This window comes from Cetorhinus maximus, chromosome 13, assembly GCF_964194155.1.
Source record: "Cetorhinus maximus chromosome 13, sCetMax3.hap1.1, whole genome shotgun sequence".
Classification (NCBI taxonomy): Eukaryota; Metazoa; Chordata; class Chondrichthyes; order Lamniformes; family Cetorhinidae; genus Cetorhinus; species Cetorhinus maximus.
In genome coordinates this window covers 90,879,635-90,904,315 of record NC_135891.1, presented here as the reverse complement: position 1 = coordinate 90,904,315, position 24,681 = coordinate 90,879,635, and the positions used below count along the sequence as shown (strand labels likewise).

Here is a 24,681-nt window from a genome sequence, read left to right as displayed (position 1 = left end):
TACAATTCAATGCTGAATTTTTTTCTCCCTTTTTCAACAGGAGGCTCAGGAAAGTTACCTGGAAAAAGCTGAGGAGTTATATTCTGTTATGTGTGCTGCTGCAGATAAGGTTTGTTTTGCTTTAATAGGTTCTTTGTCATGTGCAGTTTAAACTCTGTACCAGATTCTTCCTCTGTCAACTCCAAAGATTCTTTTTGAAATGAGTTTCTGTACTTTCAATCCACTTTCTATTGGACACTGACCCACAGAACAAAAGAGGCTTTAATTCAGTTTGATAGATAATCTCGTTGAGGAAACACTCAATGGTTTCCATGGCAACTGAAAAAATATCACATGCTCTGCAGGTCCTTCTGAGGTTGGGCCTAAGGTACATTATTGGGGTGGAAAGGAAGCTTCACTCTTCGTCTGAACAGTGTTTCACCTGGCCTAGGATGTGCTTGATGGGCAATGTAGAAGATGTCACACTTGACCTGGGAGTGCTTGATGCTGGTCGTGGGTCTCTGAAATAGGAAGGTATTCCATTTCCCAACACTAACATCCCTCACCTAGATGAATCCAGAACTTACCATATGAAAACATATTCCTGTTCTTGAACCCAAAAATCTGCTTAGTGAATTATTGGATGAGCAAAACAGTGTGTCATCACAATATAACTTGTGGAGGGAACCTTTCAATATGAAGGCACACCATGCATGCAAAACTCTGCACTCACTTTTTGACTCACTTCTAGTATCCCTCTGACATTAAAAACATAAAGTACTGGAAAACTTCAGCAGGTCTGGCAGCATTTATGGAGAGCGAAACAGTTAACGTTTTGAGCCCAATATGACTCTTTGTTGGGAGTAATATTGGATTCGAAACGTTAACCCTGTTTCTCACTTCACGGATGCTGCCAGACCTGCTGAGGTTTTCCAGCACTTTCTGTTCTCATTTCAGATCTCCAGCATTTGGAGTAAAAGCAGTATTTTGTTTTTATTTCTCTGACATTCTTGGGCAAGGAAAATAAAGAATGCTTTGATATTTTGATACGTTTCTCTCTTTTAGCCACCAACGTTGCCCTCCCCACCTCAGTGTTTTTTGTCTCTTTCCATTTTAGCAAAAGCATGAAAAACTGTGAACTTTATTTCCTCCCTTTCCCTAAGCTGTAAAGTGTGTCCTACACAAAAGCACATCCTCACTGTGTTGAAGTCAAGATTCATCTCACTACCACCTAGGATCTCAACTGCAGAACTCCTCGCTTTCCTCAGTCTTCCCTTCCCCTGACAAGCTGCAGATATCCTTCCTATGGATTTCTGAACATAGATTGCTTGACAGAGTCCATTTAGTCAAAAGTTATTCTCAACAGTCATTATAGCCCAGTCAGAAACCAATATTTTTCTACATAAATTAGTTTCTCTGGTGACTGAAGAATAGCTTCTTATGCAACAAAAGCAACATGCTGGAACTTAACAGTAAGTCTATCACCATCTTTAAAGAGAAATACTAGTTTGTTTTGAGTGCAAAGCCTTCAAGGTACATAGAAACATAGAAAATAGAAGCAGGAGTTGGTCAGTCGGCCCTTCGAGCCTGCTCTGCCATTCAATATGATCGTGGCTGAACCTCTATCTCAACGCCATACTCCTGCTCTCTCCCCATACCCCTTGACGCTTTAGAGTGTAGAAATCTATCTACTTTCTTAAACATATTCAGTGACTTGGACTCCACAGCCCTCTGTGGTAGAGAATTCCACAGGTTCATCATCCTCTGAGTGAAGAGGTTTCTCCTCATCTCAGTCCTAAATGGCCTACCCAGAATCCTGAGACTGTAACCCCTTGTTCTAGACCCCCCCCCCGAGCCAGAGGAAACATCACCCCTGCATCCAGTCTGTCCAGCTCTGTCAGATTTTATACATTTCAATGAGATCCCCTCTCATTCTTCTAAACTCCTGTGAATACAGACCTAGTCGACCCAATCTCTCCTCATGCCATTCCAGGAATCTTGCTGACGAACCTTCGCTGCACTCCCTCTATGTCAATTATATCCTTTCTTAGGTAAGGAGACCAAAACTGCACAAAATACTCCAGGTGTGTTCTCACCTAGGCTCTGTACAGCTGCAGTAAGACATCCTTGCTCCTGTACTGAAGTCCTCTCGCAATGAAGGCCAACATATCATTTGCCTTAACTGCTTTCTGCACCTGCATGTTTGTTTTCAAGTGATTGGTGTACAAGGACACCCAGGTCCCTTTGTACATCAACATTTCCCAATCTATCACCATTTAAATATCACTCTGCCACCCTGTTTTTCCTATCAAAGTGGATAACTTCACACTATCCATGTTGTACTGTATCTGCCACGTATTTGCCCACTCACTCAACTTGTCTAAATCGCCTTGAAGCCTCTTATCATCCTCCTCGCCACTCACATTCCCATCAAGTTTTGTGTCGTTAGCAAACTTGGAAATATTACATGTGGTTCCCTCGTCCAAATCATTGAGATAAATTGTGACTAGTTGGGGCCCAAGCACTGATCCCGGTGGTACCCCACTAGTCACCGCCTGCCATTCTGAAAAAGACCCATTTATTCCTACTCTCTGTTTCCTGTCTGATAACCAATTTCAATCCATGCCAATATATTGCCCCCAATTCCATGTGCTTTAATTTTGCAAACTAATCTTTTATGTGGGACTTCATCAAAAGCTTTCTGAAAATCCAAATACACCACATCCACTGGTTCTCCCTTATCTATTCTGCTAGTTACATCCTCAAAAAACTGCAGTAGGTTTGTCAAACATGATTTCCCTTTCATAAATCCATGTTGACTTTTTCTAATCCCATTGATACTTTCTAAGTGTCCTGTTATCACATCCTTTATAATAGACTCTAGCATTTTCCCTACTACTGATGTTAGGCTAACTGATCTGTAATTCACTGTTTTCTCCCTCCTTTTTTAAATAGTGGGGTTACATTTGCCACCATCCAATCTGCCAGGACTGTTTCAGAATGTACAGAATTTTGGGAGATGACAACCAACGCATCAAAACTGTTTCCATGGCCACCTCCTTTAGAACCCTGGGATGTAGATTATCAGGCCCTGGGGATTTATCGGCTTTCAATCCCATTAATTTCTCCAGCACTGTTTTTTTAGTCATACTAATTTCCTTCAATTCCTCCTTCTCACTAGATCCTTGATTCCCTAGCATTTCTGGAAAGTTATTTGTGTCCTTCCTCCATGAAGACAGAACTAAAGTAGTTGTTTAATTGCTCTGCCATTTTCTTGTTCTCAATTATAAATTCTCCTGTTTTGCACTGTAAGGGACCTACATTTGTCTTCACCAATCTTTTTCTTCTTACGTATTTATAGAAGCTTTTACAGTTTTCTTTTATGTTCCTTGCAAGTTTACTCTCTCACTTTATTTTTCCCCTCTTAATCAACCCCTTGGTCCTCCTTTGCTGAATTCGAAGCTGCTCCCAATCCTCAGGCTTGCTACTTTTTCTAGCAACTTTATATGCCTCCTCTTTGGATCTAATACCACCCTTAATGTCTTTTGTTAGCCATGGTTGGGCCGCTGTTCCTGTTGTGTTTTTGCACCAGATAGGAATATATAACTGTTGCAATGTATACATTTGTTCCTTAAATATTAGCCATTGCCTATCCACCATCATGCCTTTTAATGAAGTTCCCCAATCTATGTTAGCCAACTCATGCCTCATACCTTCATAGTTTCCTTTGTTTATATTTGGTACCCTAGTTTCAGGCTGGGCTACTTCACTGTCAATCTAAGCAAGAATTCACTCAAAAGATTAACCTGGTTTTGACACTTTCCAGTTCCAGTTTTCAAAAACTTGATTTGATTTCCAGCCTTGTGATTTTAATGGATCCTTTATGTCCTTTCATATGAGCTCATTGAAATACTTACTATTAACATAAAAAATATGGGGAAGTCTGTAATAAATTGTTCAGTTCATTTTTATTTTTCTTTGCAGCATATGCTGGGAGATGGCGAGAACACAAAAATGAGAGTGGTTGAGCTGGAAGATGAAGTGAAGACATTGAAGAAGATCAATAGAGACTTGTATGATTTTTCAGTGCAAGTTCTGACCAAACAGACATAAGTAGCGGAGATGGTGATAGAAAGGGCTGCACATTATGTTGCACCCAGTGTCAGGTTTTTGTTGGTATTATGTCAATGCAGACATTCATAGACTTTGTAAAATGAACTGGTACCCTCAAGCATTTCCAATTGTGGCCCCACTTAGGAGTCTGTTTAATTTGAATTATTTTTGCTGAGTTCAGAGGTCAGGGATGTTTGTGTCCTATGCTTCTTCCCATTTGCACATAGTCAGGTCCACTTAAGTCAGATGTTTCTCAAGCTGTTTTTAAATTGTCCTTGTTGGCCTGTTAACTATGTTGATTCCAAACACATGGGCCTCAATCTAGTAATGGTCCAAGCGTAAATGTGCCAGATTCACTCAATCTTAGGATTACGGGATCCAGTTGATATTGGGTCTTTCTGGTGACTTTTTTTTGGAAAAGATATTGCTTTCACCTTCGTTTGATTTGTATTTTGAGAATGTTTGTAAATATAGCAGTGCTCTACATATTTATTCCACATGTGGACCCTGGAGCCCTGTTTGTGCTTCCAATTCTTCTTCGTAAGTTTGTCCCATTTGAACTTTGTGAACTGCGAGATTTGCAAAGGGCTCTTCTCCTGTCGCCACATTGGGGTTAAGATCTGTTGTCTGAGCATCTTGGGTATATGCAAACTAAAGGAAACATGGCTTTAAACTTTACCTGTGGCCTGAAGCTCCATGGTACACACATGACTCATAGACAGAAGGCTTGGACATTCAAATACTAAAGTAATAATTTCCAGTTCTCTGTAGGTTGTGATATATTCCCTGTTCTGACTGAACTCAAAAGCCTGAGGTTTGTATTCATAGCACAACGGACATTCACTGTCTCTATACTCATTTTGTCACTTAAGGTGGTGATATCCAGCTGTTGGATATCACCAGAGTTGCAGGTCAAACCTCTGACCAAACAATGATACTGTTAGCAAGTGCGGTTATCCTGGAATTCATATAGGATATAAGAGTTCAAAAGGAATCCAGGCTTTGTGATCTCCCCTCTTCCTGTGGGGAGGTTGCCTCTTATTTGACAACTTTCCACAGTGTTGTGATTGAAATCAGGAGCTACATGTAGGCAAAATCGCATGCGTAGACCCACATCCCATTTTGGGGCGTTCCAGAGTATGGTCATCAACTAAGAAAACAATTGGAATTGCAATATCTATGCAGTCACTGCAGTAACCAATCATGTGACACAGTTCTCACACTTGCGAATAGCTAGTGCTTTTGTTGCTATTTATGCCAATCTAACTGTGTGGTTTGATTGACGGGAGCATTTAGAATCCCAGCTCCCATCACAACATTTGCAATCTACTCTGTGCCTCGTATTTGAGTTGTCTGTCCTCTCAATTTTTTTTTCTGAAGACTTTGTACATATCTGGAGTAACTGACACTTTTTAAATAAACTTTTTGAAATATAGCCACAAATAATATGAACTTTCTACTATGCAGTTATTTAAAATAGAATTCAGCATAAGATTAATCTTGCACCCATGCTGTCTACAATCTTTAAATGAAGTTTTATTACTAGGATTTGTTTCATTCTTCCTATTGTAGAAATATCAACTGAACATACGCAAAGTTTCTAGTTCAATATCATGAGAGGGAGAGCATTTCTTTAAAAACTCTACTAATTACAAAGGTAAATAAGTCAAAAACAAGGGTAATTAGGCAAACGTATTTTCAAATAGCATTCAACAAAGTCCTTCTTGTGAGGCAAGTAGGGAAGGTTGAAGCTCACAGAATAGTAGACAAATTAACTCAATGGATTAAAAATTGATTCAGCAACGATAGGAACAACAGCAACAAGGAAGTAACAAGGAGGATTGATGAGGGTAGTGCAGTGGATGTGGTCTACATGGATTTTAATAGGACATTTGACAAGGTCCCGCATAGCAGACTGGTCAGAAAAGTAGAAGCCCATGGTATATGTGGGAATGTGGCAAGTTGGATCCAAAATTAGCTCAGTGACATGAAACAAAGGGTAATGATCGATAGATGCTTTTGCAAATGGAAAGCGATTTCCCGTGGCATTACATAGAGCTCAAAGTTGGGTGCCTTGCTGTTTGTGGTATATATTAATGATTTGAATTTAAATGTGGGAGGTATGATTGGGAAATTTGCAGACACAAACATTGGCTGTGTAATTGATAGTGCAAAGGAAAGCTATGGACTTCAGAATGAAATCAATGGTTTGGCTGAGTGGGCGGAAAAATGGCAAATGGAATTCAATCCGGAGAAGTGTGAGGTAATGCATTTTGGAAGGGAAAACAAAGCAAGGGAATACTCAATAAATGGGAGTATATTGAGAGAGGTAGAGGAAGTGAGAAATCTTGGAGTGCATGTCCACAGGTCCCTGAAGGTGGCAGGACAGTGGCTAAGGTGGCAAAGAAGGCATATGGAATGCTTTCCTTTATTGGGCGAGGTATAGAATACAAAAGCAGGGATATAATGCTGGAACTGTATAAAACACTGGTTAAGCCACAGCTGGATACATTTGCATACAATTCTGGTCACATTACAGGAAGGACATAATTGGTCTGGAGAGAGGAGATTTACAAGAATGTTACCAGGGCTTGAAAATTGCAGCTATGTGGAGAGATCGGGTAGGCTGGGGTTGTTTTCCTTTGAACAGAAGACGCTGAGAGGTGACTTCATTGAGGTGTACAAAATTATGAGGGGTCTAGACAGATTAGACAGGAAAGACTTGTTTTCCCTAGCGGAGAGGCACAGATTTAAGATGATTGGTAGAAAGATTTGAGGGGATATTAGGAAAAGCTTTTTCACCCAGAGGATGGTGGGTGCCTGGAATTCGCTGAACATATTGGTAATTGAGGCAGAAACCCTCAACTCATTTAAAAGGTACCTGGATCTGCAGCTGAAGGCTGTAACCTGCAATGCTATGGACCAGGTGCTGGAAAGTGGGATTAGAATGGGCGGCTAGTTTTTGCAGCTGGTGCAGACAAAATGGGCTGAATGGCCTCTTTCTGTGCCATAACATTTCTATAGTGCTGTGGTTTCTTTGGTTCTATAGGCAGAGAGTGGCGGTAAGTGGAAAATACTTTGCCTGGGGAAAAGTAACCAGTGGCATTTTACAGGGATGTGTTATGGGTCCCCAGATAGTTACAATGTTAGTGAATGATATGGACAGTCATAGTATTAAGTTTGCTGATGACAAGTTTTGTAGACATGTGACAAGCAGAAAGGAAGACTGATTACGCTTACAGAGATTTAGGCCGATTATTTGGCTTGGATGTATTTAAACCTAGATAGATTTAAACTAATGCATGTAGGTAAAGATAACAAAAACCATAAATAATATGAATAATTTAACTGACAACAGAAAACAATTCTGGAATGATCACTGATCTTAAGCATTAAGTTGGTGTTTGAACAACTATTGATAGGGCAAATAAGGTTCTGGGATGTTTCTGGAGGACATTAATCCTTCACAGTCGAATAGCCTGCTGATAACTGTCTGGGGCCACAATGGAGAGGACCTCTTCTGGTGCCTGTGAGGCAGAACCTCTGCAGCAAGGCAGCATCTTCAGAGATGGCAGGAAATGGGAAATATTTGAGGCTCTAAATGAAATATACTGTGGGATTACATCCAAAATAAAAACTTTTAGTCGATCTGCAGTTCCTATTCAACATAAGGCGGAAGCTGCTGCACAAAAAGCCAACATTGATACCATCAGAGGGGACAGAATCGCATCAGCCAAGTAAATGAGAATGGAAATTTAAAAAATGAAAATGCTGGAAATTCTCTGCAGATCTGGCAGCAGTTGCAGACAGAGAAACAATTATTGTTTCAGGTCGATGACCTTTCATCAGAAATGAGAGCAAATTCAGTAATAGAAAAAACTGGAAGATTCAGGCAGTAAGAATGGCATCCCTGGGTTTGAAATTTGATTCAGGCAACACTAGGGAGAAAATAGCACCCCTCATATGAGCTTTACTGGTGATGAGTCCAGTGACGAATCGACACAATTTCAATGTAAGAAAAGGCCTGTTACGTGGAACCAATTGGCAGGCACCTAGAGTACACAAAAAAGGGGAAGTGATGGGCATTCTCCCCCCACCCCACCCCCCGGCACTTTGAGCAAAGTTTTATTTAAGGCTGGGACAATGGCAGAGTAGAGGGAGCTCTACTCTGCTTCTAGTCTGTACCATACCCAACTTGGGAATGTGTAATACCAGTACTGGACCCATTCCATTTGTCAACCTTCATGAGCACAGCAAATCATCTAATGTTTTAAAATCAACTTCTAGAACTCTTCTAGATTACTTCTAACCAGCTTTTTATAATACAGATTATGCAATTGATTATAAACCCATCAAGACTGAACTGAACTATTTATTACATGCTTACTGATTGAATTTTTATTGTTTTTTAAAACCACAATCTTCTAGATAAACCCATGCTGTGAGATGTTATGTAACACGTTTAGGTATTAATTGAATAATTGCTAACTCATTAGAAGATCAACATAGTGCATTACAGTTGTTAGCAGGATGTTCCAGTTTTTTTTGAGGGAACATTGCTGGGTGTCTCACTTTTGTAATATAAATGATAATTTATGCCTTCCTACTGAAAGAGAAAAGTATTTTCTCTAAGCATCTCCCATGACCAATGGCCCAGTCAGATTCAATTTACCACCAAAGCAATTCTGCTTTTAACATACCTGTGAAGTAGCTCTCTGCATTAACTGTGGTGCCTATAGTTGTAAGTAGGCAAGATCATCCAGAGGAAGAAAAGGGACAGCGTGTTAAAAGCCAGCTTAGGATGCAGGAGTTAAGGTAGATCTCTACATAACACAAAGTAAAACTTTAACATAAAAAAATAAAATGATTAAAATAAAATAGTTAAAAATAAAATAATTAAAATAAATACCTAAAGCACACCCCTGTATTTAAGAAATGTATAACTTTTAGTTGTAATTGTAGGTGGTACTAGCATTTAATAAACTCAGTAACTTGTAGTATACATAGGAATTATTCCAAATTAATTAAGAAAATGAAAATAAACAAGTAAATTAGAATAAATTATTAAATAAATACTGAAGTAAAAGCTTTATATAAAGTTTAAGGTATGTCAGTACATCTTGTCCATGTGAAATGTACGTCTTGTGGGATGTGGGAAGTTGTGCAGGCACAAAGTGCCCTCGATGACTACATCTTCAGGAAGTACCGCCAGCTGCAGAAACTTGGGGCAAGATTTTAGGGTCCTCAGGCAGGCGCGGTGGGCAGGCCCAGGAGTGGCTGGGAAACGGGCCACCGCCCGCGATTGGCTGACTGCGATTTCACGCTGGCGCCAGCCAATGTGAAAGGTGCACAGAAAGGCCCAGTGCTGCCAGGGTGGGGGCAGGAAGATGGTGAGTGCTGAATGCTGATGCGGGGGAGCGTGCAATGCAAGCTCCCTGAAGGCAGAAAGCTGCCTCGGGGAGCTGAAGAACTTTGAAGCTGAAAATAAACATTATGAAATTCTGAAAAAAAATTTCGACCCATAAGAATCACTCACCTAAACATATTGATGATAAAAATTCAGCACAAACATTTTTATTTTTTAAAAATTAATATCGGAAATCTCTTGGATGAGGTTTCCTCAAAAATCCAAAGGCTGCCTGTCTGATTCACCCGCCCGAATTCACTGCCAATTCAAGTGCGTGCCCGCCGACCAAAATATCGCGTGATGATGTCGGGACGCTCGCCCAACAGCATCACGTGCTATTTCACGCTCGGACGTGATGGGCACGCGCCCGCCCGACAACCTGAAAATCCTGCCTTTGAGCTCTGAGTTGTGGAGCTTGAGTGGCGGCTGGAGTCACTGTGGTGCATCCAGAAGGCTGAGGATTATGTGGATAGCACGTTTAGAGAGGTGGTCACAACACAGCAGGCAGAGAGGGAATGGGTCACCGCCAGGCTTTCTAAGCGAAACAGGTAGGTAGTGCAGGAATTCCCTGAGCTTATCTCGCTCTCTAACCGTTTTTCCATTTTCGATACTAGTGAGCGAGATGGTTCCTCAGAGGAAGAGCCAAATTTGTGGCATCATGGGTGGCTCAACTACACAGGAGGGGAGGATGAAGAGTGGAAGTGCTACAGTAGTAGGGGATTCCATAATTAGAGGAACAGACAGGCGTTTCTGTGACCGTAGACGTGAATCCAGGATGGTATGTTGCCTCCCTGGTGCAAGGGTCAAGGATGTCACAGCAGCTGCAGGACATTCTTTTGGGGGAGGGTGAACAGCCAGAAATCGTGGTTCACATTAGGACCAGTGACATAGATGGGCAAAGGGATGAGGTCCTGATTTTAGGGAGTTAAAAAGCAGGACCTCAAGAGCAGTAACCTCCAGATTACTCCCTGCCATGTGCTTGTGAGCATAAGAATAGGAAGATTGAGCAATTCAACTCGTGGCTGGAGAAATGGAGTAGAAGGGAGGGCTTTAGATTTCTGAGGCACTGGGATCAGTTCTGGGGCAGGTGGGACCTGTACAAGAAGGACAGGTTACACCTTAACAGGACTGGGACATATGCCCTCGTGGAGAAGTTTGCTAGTGCTGTTGGGGAGTGTTTAAACTAGATTTTTAGGGGGACGGGAACCTAAGGGGAAATTCAGAGTGCAGAAGAGAAAAACTGGCAGCGGGAAGTAGTGAAGTATCAACTGATAACGAGGATATATCACAGAGTAGTGTCAAGGTAGACAATACTTGGAGAGTTTGATAGAATTAGAGTAGGCAATATTAAGTTATTAGATTGGGCCAGAATACAGGGGGTGGAAAAACGCCTAAATCAGGGCTAATGTGAATGCATGGAGTGTGGTTAATAAGATTGGTGAACTGCAGGCACAGGTTGACAAATACAGTTATAATATTATTGCTATAACAGAGACTTGGTTCGAAGAAAGGCAGGAAAATGTGTTAAATATTCCTGGGTACAAAGTGTTTAGGAGAGACAGGAAAGGAAGAAAAAGTGGAGGGGGTGGGGGGGTGCGAGTGGCAATATTGATTAATGATGGCATTACAGTACTGGAGAGAGAGGATGTTCCATAGGGGCCAAGGACAGAATCTCTCTGGCTAGAGGTAAGGAATGAAAAAGGTGAAAAGGTGCAATAACATTGATTGGTGTAGTATATAGACCACCAACTAGTGGAAGGGATGTGGAGAAACAAATTTGCAAAGAAATTACAGAGGGGTGCAAGAATTATAGAGCAATCATATGGGGGACTTCAAATATCCACATGTAGACTGGGATAGGATTGGTACAATGGGATAAGAGGGTCGAGAGTTCCTGGAATGCGTTCAAGATAAATTTCAGTAGCAGTATGTTTCCAGTCCACCAAGAGAACATGCACTTTTGGACCTGGTTCCGGGGAATGAGTTGGTCCAAGTGGGAGAGCCTCTAGGGTCTAGGACAGTGACCATTGTATCATAAAGTTTAGGTTAATCATAGAAAAGGACAAGGCACAATCCAGAGCAGGGTTAATTAATTGAGGGAAAGCCAACTTCAATGGGATGAGAATGAGTTTGAGTCAAATGTTGGCAGAAAAGATGGTGGCTGAACAATGGGCCACCTTCAAAGAAAAGATATTGCAAGCCATGTCAAGGTATATTTCCTTGAAGGGGAAAGGTAGGAGAAATAAATCCAGAGCGCTCTGGATGACAAGAGAGATAGAAATAAAGATGAAAAGGAAGAAGTGCGCAAACGACAGATGTTAGGTAGATAATGCAATGGAGAATCAGGCTGAATTTAGAAGGACCAGAGGGGAAGTGAAGAAACTAATAAGAAAAGCAAGGAGAGAGCATGAAAAGAGCCTGGCAGCAAACATAAAAGAGAATCCCAAGGTTTCCTATAAGCATGTAAATAATAAAAGGGTGGTAAAAGAACGAATAGGGACAAAAAAGGAGACTTGCACGTGGAGGCTGGAGAAATAGCACAGGTGTTGATTGAGCACTTTGCATCTGTCTTTACAAAGGAGGAGGATGCTACTCAGATCGAGGTGAGAGAGGAGGTAACTGGTACACTAGAAGAACTTAAAATTGAGAGAAAGAAGGTGTTGGAAAGGCTATCTTTACTTAAAATCGCTAAAATATCAAGACCAGATGAGATGTGTCCCAGGGTACTGAGGGAAGTGAGAGTGGAAATTGCAGAGGCACTAGTGATAATCTTTTAGCCTTCTGGTGCTGGGGGACTGGAGAATTGTGAATGTTACACCCCTGTTCAAAAAGGGATGCAAGGATAAAGCTGGCAAATACAGACCAGCCAGTTTGACCTCAGTGGTAGGGAAACTTCTGGAAACTATAGTATGGGATAAAACCAATAGTCACTTAGACAAGTGCAGGATAATTAAGTAAAGCCAGCATGAATTTATTAAGGGAAAATCATGTTTAACTAACTTGCTGGAATTTTTTGAGAAGGTAACAGAGAAGGTTGATAAGGGAAACGCTGTTGATGTGTATATGGATTTTCAAAAAAGGCATCTGATACAGTGCCACACAACAGACTTGTGAGCAAAATTCTAGGTCATGGAAAGTAGGTACTTGGATCAGAAATTGGCTGAGTGACATGAAACAGAGAGTAGTGATAAATGGTTGTTTTTCAGATTGGAGGAAGGTTTGTTGTGGAGTTCCCCATGGGGTCAGTGTTGGGACGCTTGCTCTTCCTGATGTATATTAATAACCTAGACTGTGGTGTGCAGGGCATGATTTCTAAATTTGCAGATGATACGAAGATTGGAAATGTTGTCAACTGTAATGGGGGTAGTCTTGAACTTCAAAAGGACATAGACATGTTGGTGGATTGGATAGACAAGTGGCAGACGAAGTTCAATGCTGAGAAGCCTGAGGTGATTCATTTTGGCAGGAAAAATATGGTGAGACAGTATAAAATAAAGGGAGAGAATCTAAAGGAGGTGCAGGAACCAAGGAACCTTGGTGTATATATACATTGGGTATTGAAGATGGCAAGGCATGTTAAGAGAACGGTTAATAAAGCATTTGGCATCTTAGGCTTTATTAGTAGGGGCATCGAGTACAAGAGTAAGGAGGTCATGTTGAACTTGCATAAGATACTAGTTAGGCCTCATCTGGAGTACTGCGTCTAGTTCTGGGCATCACACTTGAGAAAGGATGTGAAGGCATTGGAGAGAGTACAAAGGACATTAACAAGAATGATTCCAGGGATAAAGATCTGTAGCTATGAGGATAGATTGGAGAGTTTGGTTCCATGGAGAAAAGAAGGCTGAGAGGAGTCTTGATAGAGGCATTCAAGATCCTGAGGGGCATGGACAGGGTAAATAGTGAGAAACTGTTTCCACTCAAGAGAACATCAAGAACTAGAGGGCACAGATTCAAAATAATTGGCAAAAGGAGTAAATGTGATGTGAGGAAAATTTTTTTCACCCAGAGGGTGTTTGGAATGTGGAACGACCTTCCTGAAAGGATGGTGGAGGCTGGTTCAATCGAGACATTCAAAATGGAGTTGGATTGCTACCTGAAAAGAGAGAATGTGCAAGGTTACGGGGATAAGGCAGGGAAGTGGAACTAGGCAGAATGCTCTTTCAGAGAGCCAGTGCACCTTCTTTAGATTCTCTCCCTTTATTTTATACTGTTTCACCATATTTTTCCTGCCAAACTGAATCACCTCAGACTTATCTGCATTGAACTTCATCTGCCACTTGTCTGTCCAATCCAGCAATATGTCTATGTCCTTTTGAAGTTCAAGACTAACCCCATCACAGAGCCAGATAGGTTGAATGGCCTCAAAGAAATCTGAAGGATAATGTTGATGGTGTGAAGCTGAATACACTGAAAGGTGATTTCAAACATAAGGAGTTAACTGTAACCTTTCAGAATGTGGAGATTGATCAACAGAAATTTCTCAGAACACATTTCTTTTTCTGCCTGTACTTTGTGTCTCTTTTGGGGTCATGGAACTTTTACAGATAATAAACTGAAAAGCATGTTAATGATTTTTGAAGGAATATCTTCAAATCACATTTCTGCTTCCAAGAAAGAAAATAAATGGCAATAAGTGGTTTAAAAAGTGTCTGTTCAACTTTGTTTCTGACCAAAGCCATGTATAATGCAGGGGCCGCATTGTTTCTCCACCAGAGAAGGGAGGGTAACACCTAAAACCAATTTTTGGAATTCTCTAATAGACCAGTTGTATATTTCTATCATTTTCTACATTGTTACTGAATTGCCTTTCATACAACAAATGCATTTTTTGTAATGGGTGGAATTCATTTGAAACTTTGCCTTCTGACTATGCCTGTCAAATACAATCCAGGATTGCCTGCATGTTCTGGTAAATATCCTGATAGAGAGGTGGTGTGTTGCTGCAATATCTAGAGGTAGCATCAGTATGGGTAGTAATTCTAGATCCTTCCCAAAGCAAGGGAAAAGCTAACAATTAATCAAAGAAAGCCATCTTCTTTGTTAAATTAGGTTTGGAAATAGGCAGTCAAAATGATTGAATAAGAGGTGAATACATGTTCAATTTAACAAGAAACACATCAAAATGTCAATCTCCGTCCTGTCCAAGAAGCATTTTGTTCTGTTAAGCAAACCTTAACTGGCTTGTGAAATGGGTAAATGTATTAAAGTGTAGAAGTATAAACTGTAAAGTATAGAAGGGAGGAGGGGGAAGGGGGAAAGAGGGCAGTGCAACTATCATGGCACCTGAGAGAAAACAAATTCCTGCAATCGTTGTAGTGACACTGAACGGATCTTCATGATTCCACTCCTGATCTGTGTTGAGTTACCTGGTCTCAGGCAGGCAGTAGTTGGGGAAACAACAACAACCTGCATTCATATAGTACCATTAATGTAGTAAAACGTTGAAGGTGCTTCACAGGAGCAATCACCAAACAAAATTTGACTCTGAGTTACATCAGGACAGATGACCAAAGGCTTGGCTAAAAGACAGGTTTTATGAAGCATTTTAAAGGAGGAGAGAGAGATGGTGAGTTCTAGGGATGAATTCCAGAGGTTTGGGCCTAGGCAGCTAATGGCACAGTTGCCATTGGTAGAGCAATTAAATCGGGGATGCACAAGAAGTACGACAATTGTCATCAGCACCTCTGGCTGAAAAGGGGAAATCAGCTCTTATCACTATTCAATGGCCTCTTCTGGAATGTACATCTAAATCTTGGGTGAGGATAAGTGAAGCTACAGTGTTTCAGTGGTCAAATACCCTGCTGACTCTTCATCCCCTTCATCCAGCTCCTGGTACTGGAGTTACTGGGAGCAATGCCACAATGAAGATTGGGTTTTCAAGGGGTGTGGGGCCATGAACTGAACGTACTCAAGACTGTTTCTAAACAATGCACAGGCAGTTACTTTTTACCCTTTTACCATTGTGATTAAGATGAGCAAACTCAAGACAAATCCAAGATTCAAACTTGGGACCTTCCCAGTCTTATAAGGCTTACATCTACTCTGGAAACAGTTTTGCTTATTAAACTATCTTGGAGCAACTTCAACTTATAATAGGATATAATCTGTATCAGTTACATATCTTTACCAAATTGTTCCAGAAATTGGTATATTGCTCCAGTTTGAATCATGTGGTTTCAATTAGCATGACATAAATGGCATACACTTTGCAGTAGTATCGTTCAAAAGATTTTTTTTCTTTCATGGGATATGGGCATCATTTATTGCGAATGCCTAGTTGCCCTTGGGTAGCTGGTGGTGAGCCGCCTCCTTGAACTGCTGCAGTCCATGAGGTATAAGTACACTCTTATTGCTATTAGGGAGAGCGGTTCACGGTTTTGACCCCGCGATGGTGAAGGAATGTCGAAGTATTTCCAAGATGGTACATGATTTGGAGAGGGACTTGCAGGTGGTGGTCTCCCATGCGTCTGCAGCCCTAGCTCTTCGAGATAGTAGAGGCCAGGGGGCTGTTGAAGAGAGTTTGTGGAATCTTGCAGACTATGACTACTGTTCATCAAGTCTCATGTGCCCATTCTAGTTGAGAACCGTGAAGACTTGGCACCAAGTAGGCTTCATCTTTAATTGCTGCTAATGGATAATGTTATTGTTTGATAGCCTTGCTTAAGTCTTTAAAATCTAAGCAGATGTCATTTTGCCATTCTTCTCAGGTAGAAGTAGAATTGAACGGATTCATTGGGCTCAATGAGTAGATCATGTAGGGTTTCCTTCAGCTCATTCCCTAAAGCCAGTGGTACATGACACAGAACATATTGGACTGGATCTACTCTGTTTTCAAGCCTGATTTGGTGTTCTTCCTCATTTTGCCCTATGAACACCGGAGATTGTTCCAGTATTAAACAATCCTTGTCTAGTGGCTTGTAGTCACTCATCATGTATACCATTACTCCAGTGGATGATGTTCCAATGATTTTGTCATTAGTATTAAATGCAAGGTTGTTTGTCTTCAAGTATGCCGCCTTATCTGGCAAAGACATAAAGTTGTGCTTTCAATGCACTTAAAGTCCAGCTTACATTTATAGTCACCATGTTGTATCAGAATTTGTACTTGCCCTCTAATTGAGAGACTTAGTTCCACCATGGATTGAATGGTTCCACCTTAAAATCTGTTGCCTTTTGATATAGTTGAAGCAGAACTATGTTATATTGTACACTTGTGTTTACTTGACATCTTATGTGATTGCCTGATTCCCACTTAAGTGCAACACATTCCAAGTCATCCAAACCACTAGGACTAACCTTGTGGTGACCTCCAACAACAATGCAAAAAGGACCTGGAGAGCAGGAGAGACTTCAGTTTGAAAAGGACGCAGAGAGTGGGAGAGACTTCAGTTTGAAAAGGGCGCGGGGAGCAGGAGAGACTTCAGTTACAAAGGTGCGGAGAGTGGCAGGGACTTCAGTTTAAAAAGGGCGCAGCCCAGGAAAAAAAAAGCAACTGTGACGTCACAGGAAGCTAGTAAGTTGATTGGCTGGTAAGTGCTCAGTCAAAGGGACAGTATGTGAGAAACCAGCTGAGGACAGGCAAGTTACGGTCGATCTATAAGTAAAAAGAATTAAAACTTTAAAATAATAAACCAAAATTTGAAACCTTTAAAATTAAAATCAAACAATAAAAATAAAAAAGCAATAAAAATAAAGTAAATTAAATAAACATCTAAAACACAGCTTGTAGTTAAGAAGCATATAACCTTTAGGTGTCAGTGGTACTAGCATTCAATAAACACAGTAAATTGTAGCATAGGAGGAAAGCAATTAAAGTAAATGAATTAAATAACATATGTTAGAATGTGGGACAGGTGTAATGTTGCATCTGTGAGATGTGGGAGCTTTTGGATGCCAAAGCGATCCATGACAAACACGTCTGCAGGAAGTGTAAGCAGCTTGAGGAATTCTGGATCAGGATTATTGACTTGGAAGCTGAAATGCATACACTGCGCAATATAAGGGGGGGGGAGAAATACTTTGTTCCAGAAGACAATCACACTTCTTAGAAGATGGTCATCTGTTTTGGTCAGCAGTGAGGGAAAGGAGGACGTAACCGTGAATGAGGCAGGTCATGGGACTGAGCAGACAGGAGGGGAGGACCCTCAGGCTTTCCAATTGTCAAACAGGTTTGAGGTACTTGCAACCTGTGCGGATGAAAGTGAAGTCTGGCTGGCCATGGCACTGTGGTACAGGAAGCCGTTGAGGTGGGTGGAGAAAAAAAGAATGTAGTGGCAGTAGGGGATAATGTAGTGAGGGGGATTGACACTGTTCTCTACATCAAAGAGTGAGAGTCCAGGTGGCTATGTTGCCTGCCCGGTGCCAGGGTTAGGGACATCTGCTTAGGGCTGGAGAGGAACTTGCAGTTTGAGGGGGAGGATCCAGTTGTCGTCCATGTAGGTACCAATGACATAGGTAGAACTAAGAATGAGGTTCTGCAAAGTCAGTATGAGGAGCTAGGTACCAAATTAAGAAGCAGAACCTCAAAGGTAATAATCTCTGGATTATTACCTGAGCTACGTGCAAATTGGCATAGGGCAAATAAGATTAGAGAGACGAATGCGTGGCTCAAGTACTGGTGTGAGAGAAGTAGATTCTGGTTTATGGGGCACTGGTATAAGTACTGGGGAAAGTGGGGACTATACTGTTGGGACGTTTTATACCTGAACCGTGCTGGGACGAGTGTCCTCACAAATCGCATAACTAGGGAAGTAGAGAAGGCTTTAAACTAAACAAGAGGGGTGAGGGATCAAGCTTGGGTAGAGGTAGCAATTCAAGGTGTAGAGTCAAGACAGGAGAGCAAAATAGTAATATGAGAAATTAGGGTCAGAGAATGGCAGGAAGGGTCAGAGAGAAAAAAACCTAAGATTACATTAACAGTCAAGACCAGATGTTACAAAGGTAACAAAAAGACAAAACTGAAGGCCCTCTACCTGAATGCACATAGCATTCATAACAAAGTAAATGAATTGATGTATCACATTGAAGTAAATAAATATGATCTGATAGCAATTATGGAGACGTGGCTGCAGGTCCCCAAACAGTTGTCACAGTGTAGGACAAAGTATTCAAGAGAAAATATTGTGTGCTTGTGATAAAGGGATGACAATAACCATGGGTGATTTTAATCTACACATAAACTGGAAAAATCAGATTGGCTGTAGTAGCCTACATGAGTTCTTAGAATGCTTTTGAGAGAGTTTCTCAGAGCAGCATGTTCTGGAACCAACCAGGTTATATTAGATTTGGTATTGTGTAACATGACAGGATTAATTAATGACCTCAGAGTAAAGGCACCCCTAGGTAGCAGCAACCACAACATGATTGAACTTTACATCCAGTTTGAAAGGGAGTAGAGTGGGTCTAAGACTAGTATCTTAAACTTAAATAAGGGCAACTATGAGGGGACAAAAGCTGGGCTAGTTGAAGTGAACTCGGATACTAGACTAGAGGATAGATCAATAGAGAAACAGTGACAGACATTTAAGGGGATATTTCAGAGTACTTAAAAAGGAAAAGAGTAAGTAAAGTAAGTGTTGGGCCTCCAGAGAGTGACAGTGGGGAATAATAGTAGATAATAAGGAAATGGCAGAAGAAATGAACAAATATTTTGCTTCTGTGTTCACTATAGAGGATTCAAAAAATATTCCAGTAATAGCTGCAAATCAGGAGGTGAACGGGAGAAAGGAACTTGATGAAATTGAAATCACTAAGGAAATGGTACTGAGCAAATTGATGGAGCTGCAGGCTGGCAAGTCTCCGGGTCCTAATGGACTGCATCCTAGGATCTTAAAAGAGGTGGCCAATGAGGTAGTAGATGCGCTGGTGCTAATTTTCCAAAATTCACTAGATTCTGGAAAGGTTCCATCAGATTGGAAAGTAGCAAATATAACCCCTCTATTTAAGAAGGAACGGATGCAGAAAACAGGAAACTATAGGCCAGTTAGCTTGACATCTGTCGTGGGGAAGTTATTAGAATCGATCATTAAGAAGGTTATAGCTAGGCACTTAGAAGCGCTCAAGGCAATTGGGAAGAGTCAGCATTGTTTTTTGAAAGGAAAATCATGTTCAACCAATTTATTAGTGCTTTTTGAAGAAGTAACATGCTCAGTAGATAAAGGGAGGCCTGTTGATGTACTGTACTTGGATTTCCAGAAGGCATTTGATAAGGTGCCACATCAAAGATTATTATGGAAAATAAAAGTGCATGGTGTAGTGGGTAACATATTAGCATGGATAGAAGATTGGCTGGCTGGCAGAAAACAGAGAGTATGCATAAATGGGTCTTTTTCTGATTGGCAGAATGTGACGAATGATGTCCCACAGGGGTCTGTACTGGGGCCTCAACTTTTTACAATTTACATCAATGACTTAGATAAGGGGAGTTAAGATATGGTAACTAAATTTGCAGATGACATAAAGATAGGTAGGAAAGTATGTTGTGAAGAGGACATGAGGAGGTTGCAGATGGATATAGATAGGTTAAGTGAGTGGGCAAAGATCTGGCAAATGGAGTTTAATGTGGGAAAATGTGAAATTGTTCACTTTGGCAGGAAGAACAAAAAAGCAGAGTACTACTTAAATGGAGAATGGCTGCATAATTCTGAGGTGCAGAGGGATCTAGGCAACCTAGTACATGAGTCACAAAAAGTTAGTATTGTCATGAAGCTAATATATAATATTTTGGAAAATATTTTTCATTTAAAATAGTGGTTTGATCTGTGGGTATGTCTTAATTGGATTTAAGCCAGCTAGTCTGGGTGCTTTGATATGTATAGAGCATTCAAGAAGTGGGGTGAAAATTTGATGCCTTTCTAACAGCTACCAAGCAATATGTTTATATTACTAATAAAATTGGCACAATGAATGGGGTTTCATTGTTAAAAGGTAAAGTTCAAAGAGACTGGTGAGACAATGGGAATTTGAATTCAATCAGTGGTCGTAGGCATAACTTCAGTAGTTTTCAGGTGTGCAGGCAGAGGCAATGTAAGATCAAAAGGCAGCTGCAAACCTCCAACTGGCTCCACAGTGAAAAGAACTTCATTTTGAATTTGTAAGGTGAAAATGCTTTGCCTGGTGTCTGGTTAAGTCTATGGGTTGCTGTTGCCTTAATGGAGATTAGTTTGGGAATTTATTAAAAATTATGATAGTAGTAATTTCTAGCCATGTGTATATATTTTAACCTGTGTAAATTAATAAAATGTTTCATTTGTTTAATGTAAAGCCTCGAGAACTGATGGTCTGCTTCCTGAATTTAAGGTCGCATTTCAAACATAACACTTAAAATTATAGGTTATGACAGTTGTTTAAAGTTTCCCTCTGGGATTTTTAAATAACTCCGCTTCACCAACTGCATCAATCATAACAGTACGCAGGTACAGCAAGTAATTAAGAAGGCTAATGGAATGCTTATCCTTTATTACGATAGGGATTGAACATAAAAGAAAGGATGTTATGCTTCAGTTATATAGGGCATTGGTGAGACCGCATCTCAAATACTGTGTGCAGTTTTGGTCTCCTTATTTAAGGAAGGATGTAAATGCATTGGAGGTGATTCAAAAGATGTTTACTGATACCTGGAATGAGTGGGTTGTCTTATGAGGAAAGGTTGGACAGACAGGGCTTGTTTCCACTGGAGTTTAGAAGAGTGAGGGGTGATTTGATTGAAGTATATTAGATCCTGAATGGCCTTGACAAGGTTAATGTTGAAAGGATGTTTGCTCTTGTGGGTGAGTCCAGAACTAGGGGGCACTGTTTTAAAATTAGGGGTCGCCCTTTTAAGACAGAGATGAGGAGAAATCTTTCCTCTCAGAGGGTTGTGTGACTTTGGAATTCTCTGCCTCAGAAGGTGGTGGAGGCAGAGTCATAGAATATTTTTAAGGCAGAGGTAGATAGATTCTTGTTGGGCAAGGGTTATCGGGGTTAGGTGGAATGTGGAAATCGAAACACAAGAAGACCAGCCATGATCTTGTTGAATGGCAGAGCAGGCTTGAGGGGCCAAATGGTCTACTCCTGTTCCTATTTCTTATGTTCTTATGTACCCACAACCACCTTCCTTTGTGCTGGGTATGACTCTAACCAGCAGAGAGCTTTCCCCTTGCTTCCCATTGACCCCAGTTTTGCTTGGGCTCATTGATGCCACACTCGGTCAAATGCTGCATTGATGTCAAAGGCAGTCACTCTCACCTCACCTCTGGAGTTCAGCTCTTTGGTCCATGTTTGAACCAAGGCTGTAATGAGGTCAGGAGCTGAGTGGCCCTGGCAGAACCCAAACTAAGCATCAGTGAGCAGGTTATTGCTAAGCAAGTGCCGCTTGATTACACTGTTGAAGACCTCGTTCGCCATTTTACTGATGATCAAGAGAAGGCTAATGGGGTGGTAATTGGTCGGGTTGGATTTATCCTGCTTTTTGTGTACAGGACTTACCTGGGCAATCTTCCACATTGCCAGGCAGATGCCAATGTTGTAGCTGTACTGGAACAGCTTAGCTAGGGGTGTGGAAAGTTCTGGAGCAGAAGTCTTCATTACTATTGCCAGAATATTGTCAGAGCCCATAGCCTTCGCAGTATTCAGTGCCTTCAGCTGTTTCTTGATACCACATGGAGTGAATCCAATTGGCTGAAGACTGGCATCGGAGGAGGCTGAGATGGATCATCCACTCGGCACTTCTGGCTGAAGATTTTCAAAAATATCTCAGCCTTATCTTTCGCACTGATGTGCTGGGCTCCCCCATCATTTAGGATGGGTTTTGGGGAGCCTCCTCCAGTGAGCTGTTTAATTGTCCACCGCCATTCATGACTGGATGTGGCAGGACTGCGGAGCTTAAGTCTGACCTGTTGATTGTGGAATTGCTTAGCTCTGTCTATCACTTGCTGCTTATGCTGTTTGGCATGCAAGTAGTCCTGTTTTGTAGCTTCAGCAGTTTGACACCTCATTTTTAGGTATGCCTGGTGCTGCTCTTGGCATGCCCTCCTGCATTCTTCATTGAACCAGGGTTAATACCTTGGTTTGGTGGTAATGGTAGAATGGGAGATATGCCGGACTATGAGGTTACAGGTTGGTTGAGTACAATTCTGCTGCTGCTGCTGATGGCCCACAGCATCTCATGGTTGCCCAGATTTGAGTTGCTAGGTCCATTCGAAATCTACCCCATTTAGCACAGTGGTAGAGCCACACAACATGAAGGAGGGTATCCTCAATGTGAAGATGGGACTTTGGCTCCATGAGGACTGTGCGGTTGTCCCTCCTACCAATGCCATCATGGACAGATGCACCTGTGGTAGGCAGGTTGGCGAGGATGAAGTAAAGTATGTTTTTATCGCTTGTTGGTTTTTTCACTCCCTACTGCAGACCCAGTCTAGCAGATACATCCTTTAGGACTCTGCCAGCTCGGCCAGTTGTGGTGCTACCGAGCCACTCTTGGTGATGGACAATGAAGTCCCCCACCCAGAGAACATTCTGCACTATTGCTATCCTCAGTGCTTTCTCCAATGGTGTTCAACATGGAGAAGTACTGATTCATCAGCTATGGGTGGGTGGTATGTGGTAATCAGCAGGAGAATCCTTGCTCATGTTTAACCTGATACCATGAGACTTAATGGGGTCCGGAGTCGATTTTGAGGACTCCCAGGGCAACTCCCTCCTGACTCTATACCACTATGCCATCACCTCTGCTGGGCCTGTCCTGCGGTGAGACAGAACAAACCCAGGGATGGCGATAGTCGTATCTAGGGCATTGTCTGTAAGTTATGATTCCGTTAATATGATTATGTCAGGCTGTTTCTTCACTCACCTGTGAGATAGCTCTCCCAATTTTGGCACAAGCCCCCAGATATTAGTCAGGAGGACTTTTCAAGGTCAACAACATTGAGTTTGCCGTTGTCATTTCTGGTACCTAGGCTGGGTGGTCCGTCCAGTTTCATTCCTTATCCATCTTTCTGTAGCAGTTTGATACAACTGAGTGGCTTGCTAGGCCATTTCAGATGGCATTTAAGAGTCAACCACATTGCTGTGGCTCTGGAGTTACATGTAACTAGGCCAAGTAAGGACAGCAGATTTCCTTCCCTAAAGGGCATTAGTGAACCAGATGGGTTTTTAATGACAATCAACAATGGTTTCATGGTCATCATTAAAAACCTGGAATTAAGAGTCGATTGAATTCAAATTCCACCATCTGTCAAGTTGGGATTTGAACCCAGGTCCCCAGAGCAATACCCTGGATCTCTGGATTACTAGTCCAATGAAGCTACCACTACACCACCACCTCCCCTGTTTCACCAGGATTCTGCATTCTCCTGTTAAATTTATATCTCTCAAAAAACAATGTTCTTACAAGGTTGGCAGTACCGTGAAAATTTAGATCTGTCTTATCTCTGACTCCATTCAGGGCCCAATCCAACTACATGGAGTGGACGTCACACACTTCATCCACCATTGCTGTGAGAATTGTCAGCAGCTGCAGTCATTGCAACACTTGATCAAGCTTCATTGCAAAGGAGTAGTGTTTCTAGGCTTGCTCAGATCTCTTCCACTTCCCTGCAACATTCACATCAAGGATTTTAGGAGCCTGAGGTGGTGATGTTAGAGCACCTCCTGTCACACACAGATTTTAGTTGTTGTGCAACTTTGAAAAACTTTATAGTAATTTCAGGAGCTGCAAGTCTCTTGCTGCTTTCCGGACCTCTCACACAAGAGTGAAAGCCAGAAGACAAAAAGATCACCTGGCAAGTCACATGACAGATCCAACCATGATCATTCAGAAACTATTTACTATAATCCAGCATGACCTCACATCACAATGTTAGCCACATGACTGACAACCGACACACTGAACAACACTATTCCAGTGTGCAAGCCACCAGCAGAGAGTGAGTAGAGCTTACCAGAGTGTGGCCAATTCTAAATAAAGCTAGAAGCTGGGATTCAAAAGTTTCTTCACTGGGAGTCAAATATTTAGATTAGATTCCCACATTCAGCCACTCTCAACATCTTACTGATTCAAATTTTTCATAAAACATATCGATAATTTATGAGGCATTTTACATGGTGATTGCCTGCAATTATCACACTGTAATACCTGTGCAACAGGTGGAAGATTACCTTGCACAAATGATTGAACAGAATCTCTTGACAAATGTACT

The 24,681-nt window shown here is 41.5% G+C and overlaps 1 protein-coding gene across 1 annotated transcript in view; it reads left to right on the top strand.

Annotated features, from left to right (window-relative positions):
- wdr18 (WD repeat domain 18) overlaps positions 1-5,538 on the top strand; it is a 208,749-nt gene extending 203,211 nt beyond the window's left edge. Inside the window, exons 9-11 of the mRNA XM_078555761.1 lie at positions 41-109; positions 3,964-4,180; positions 4,215-5,538. Coding sequence (XP_078411887.1) covers positions 41-109; positions 3,964-4,092 — 198 coding nt within the window. The 3' untranslated portion in view covers positions 4,093-4,180; positions 4,215-5,538. The remainder of the gene's footprint in view (positions 1-40; positions 110-3,963; positions 4,181-4,214) is intronic.
- The last annotated feature ends 19,143 nt before the right edge of the window (positions 5,539-24,681 follow it).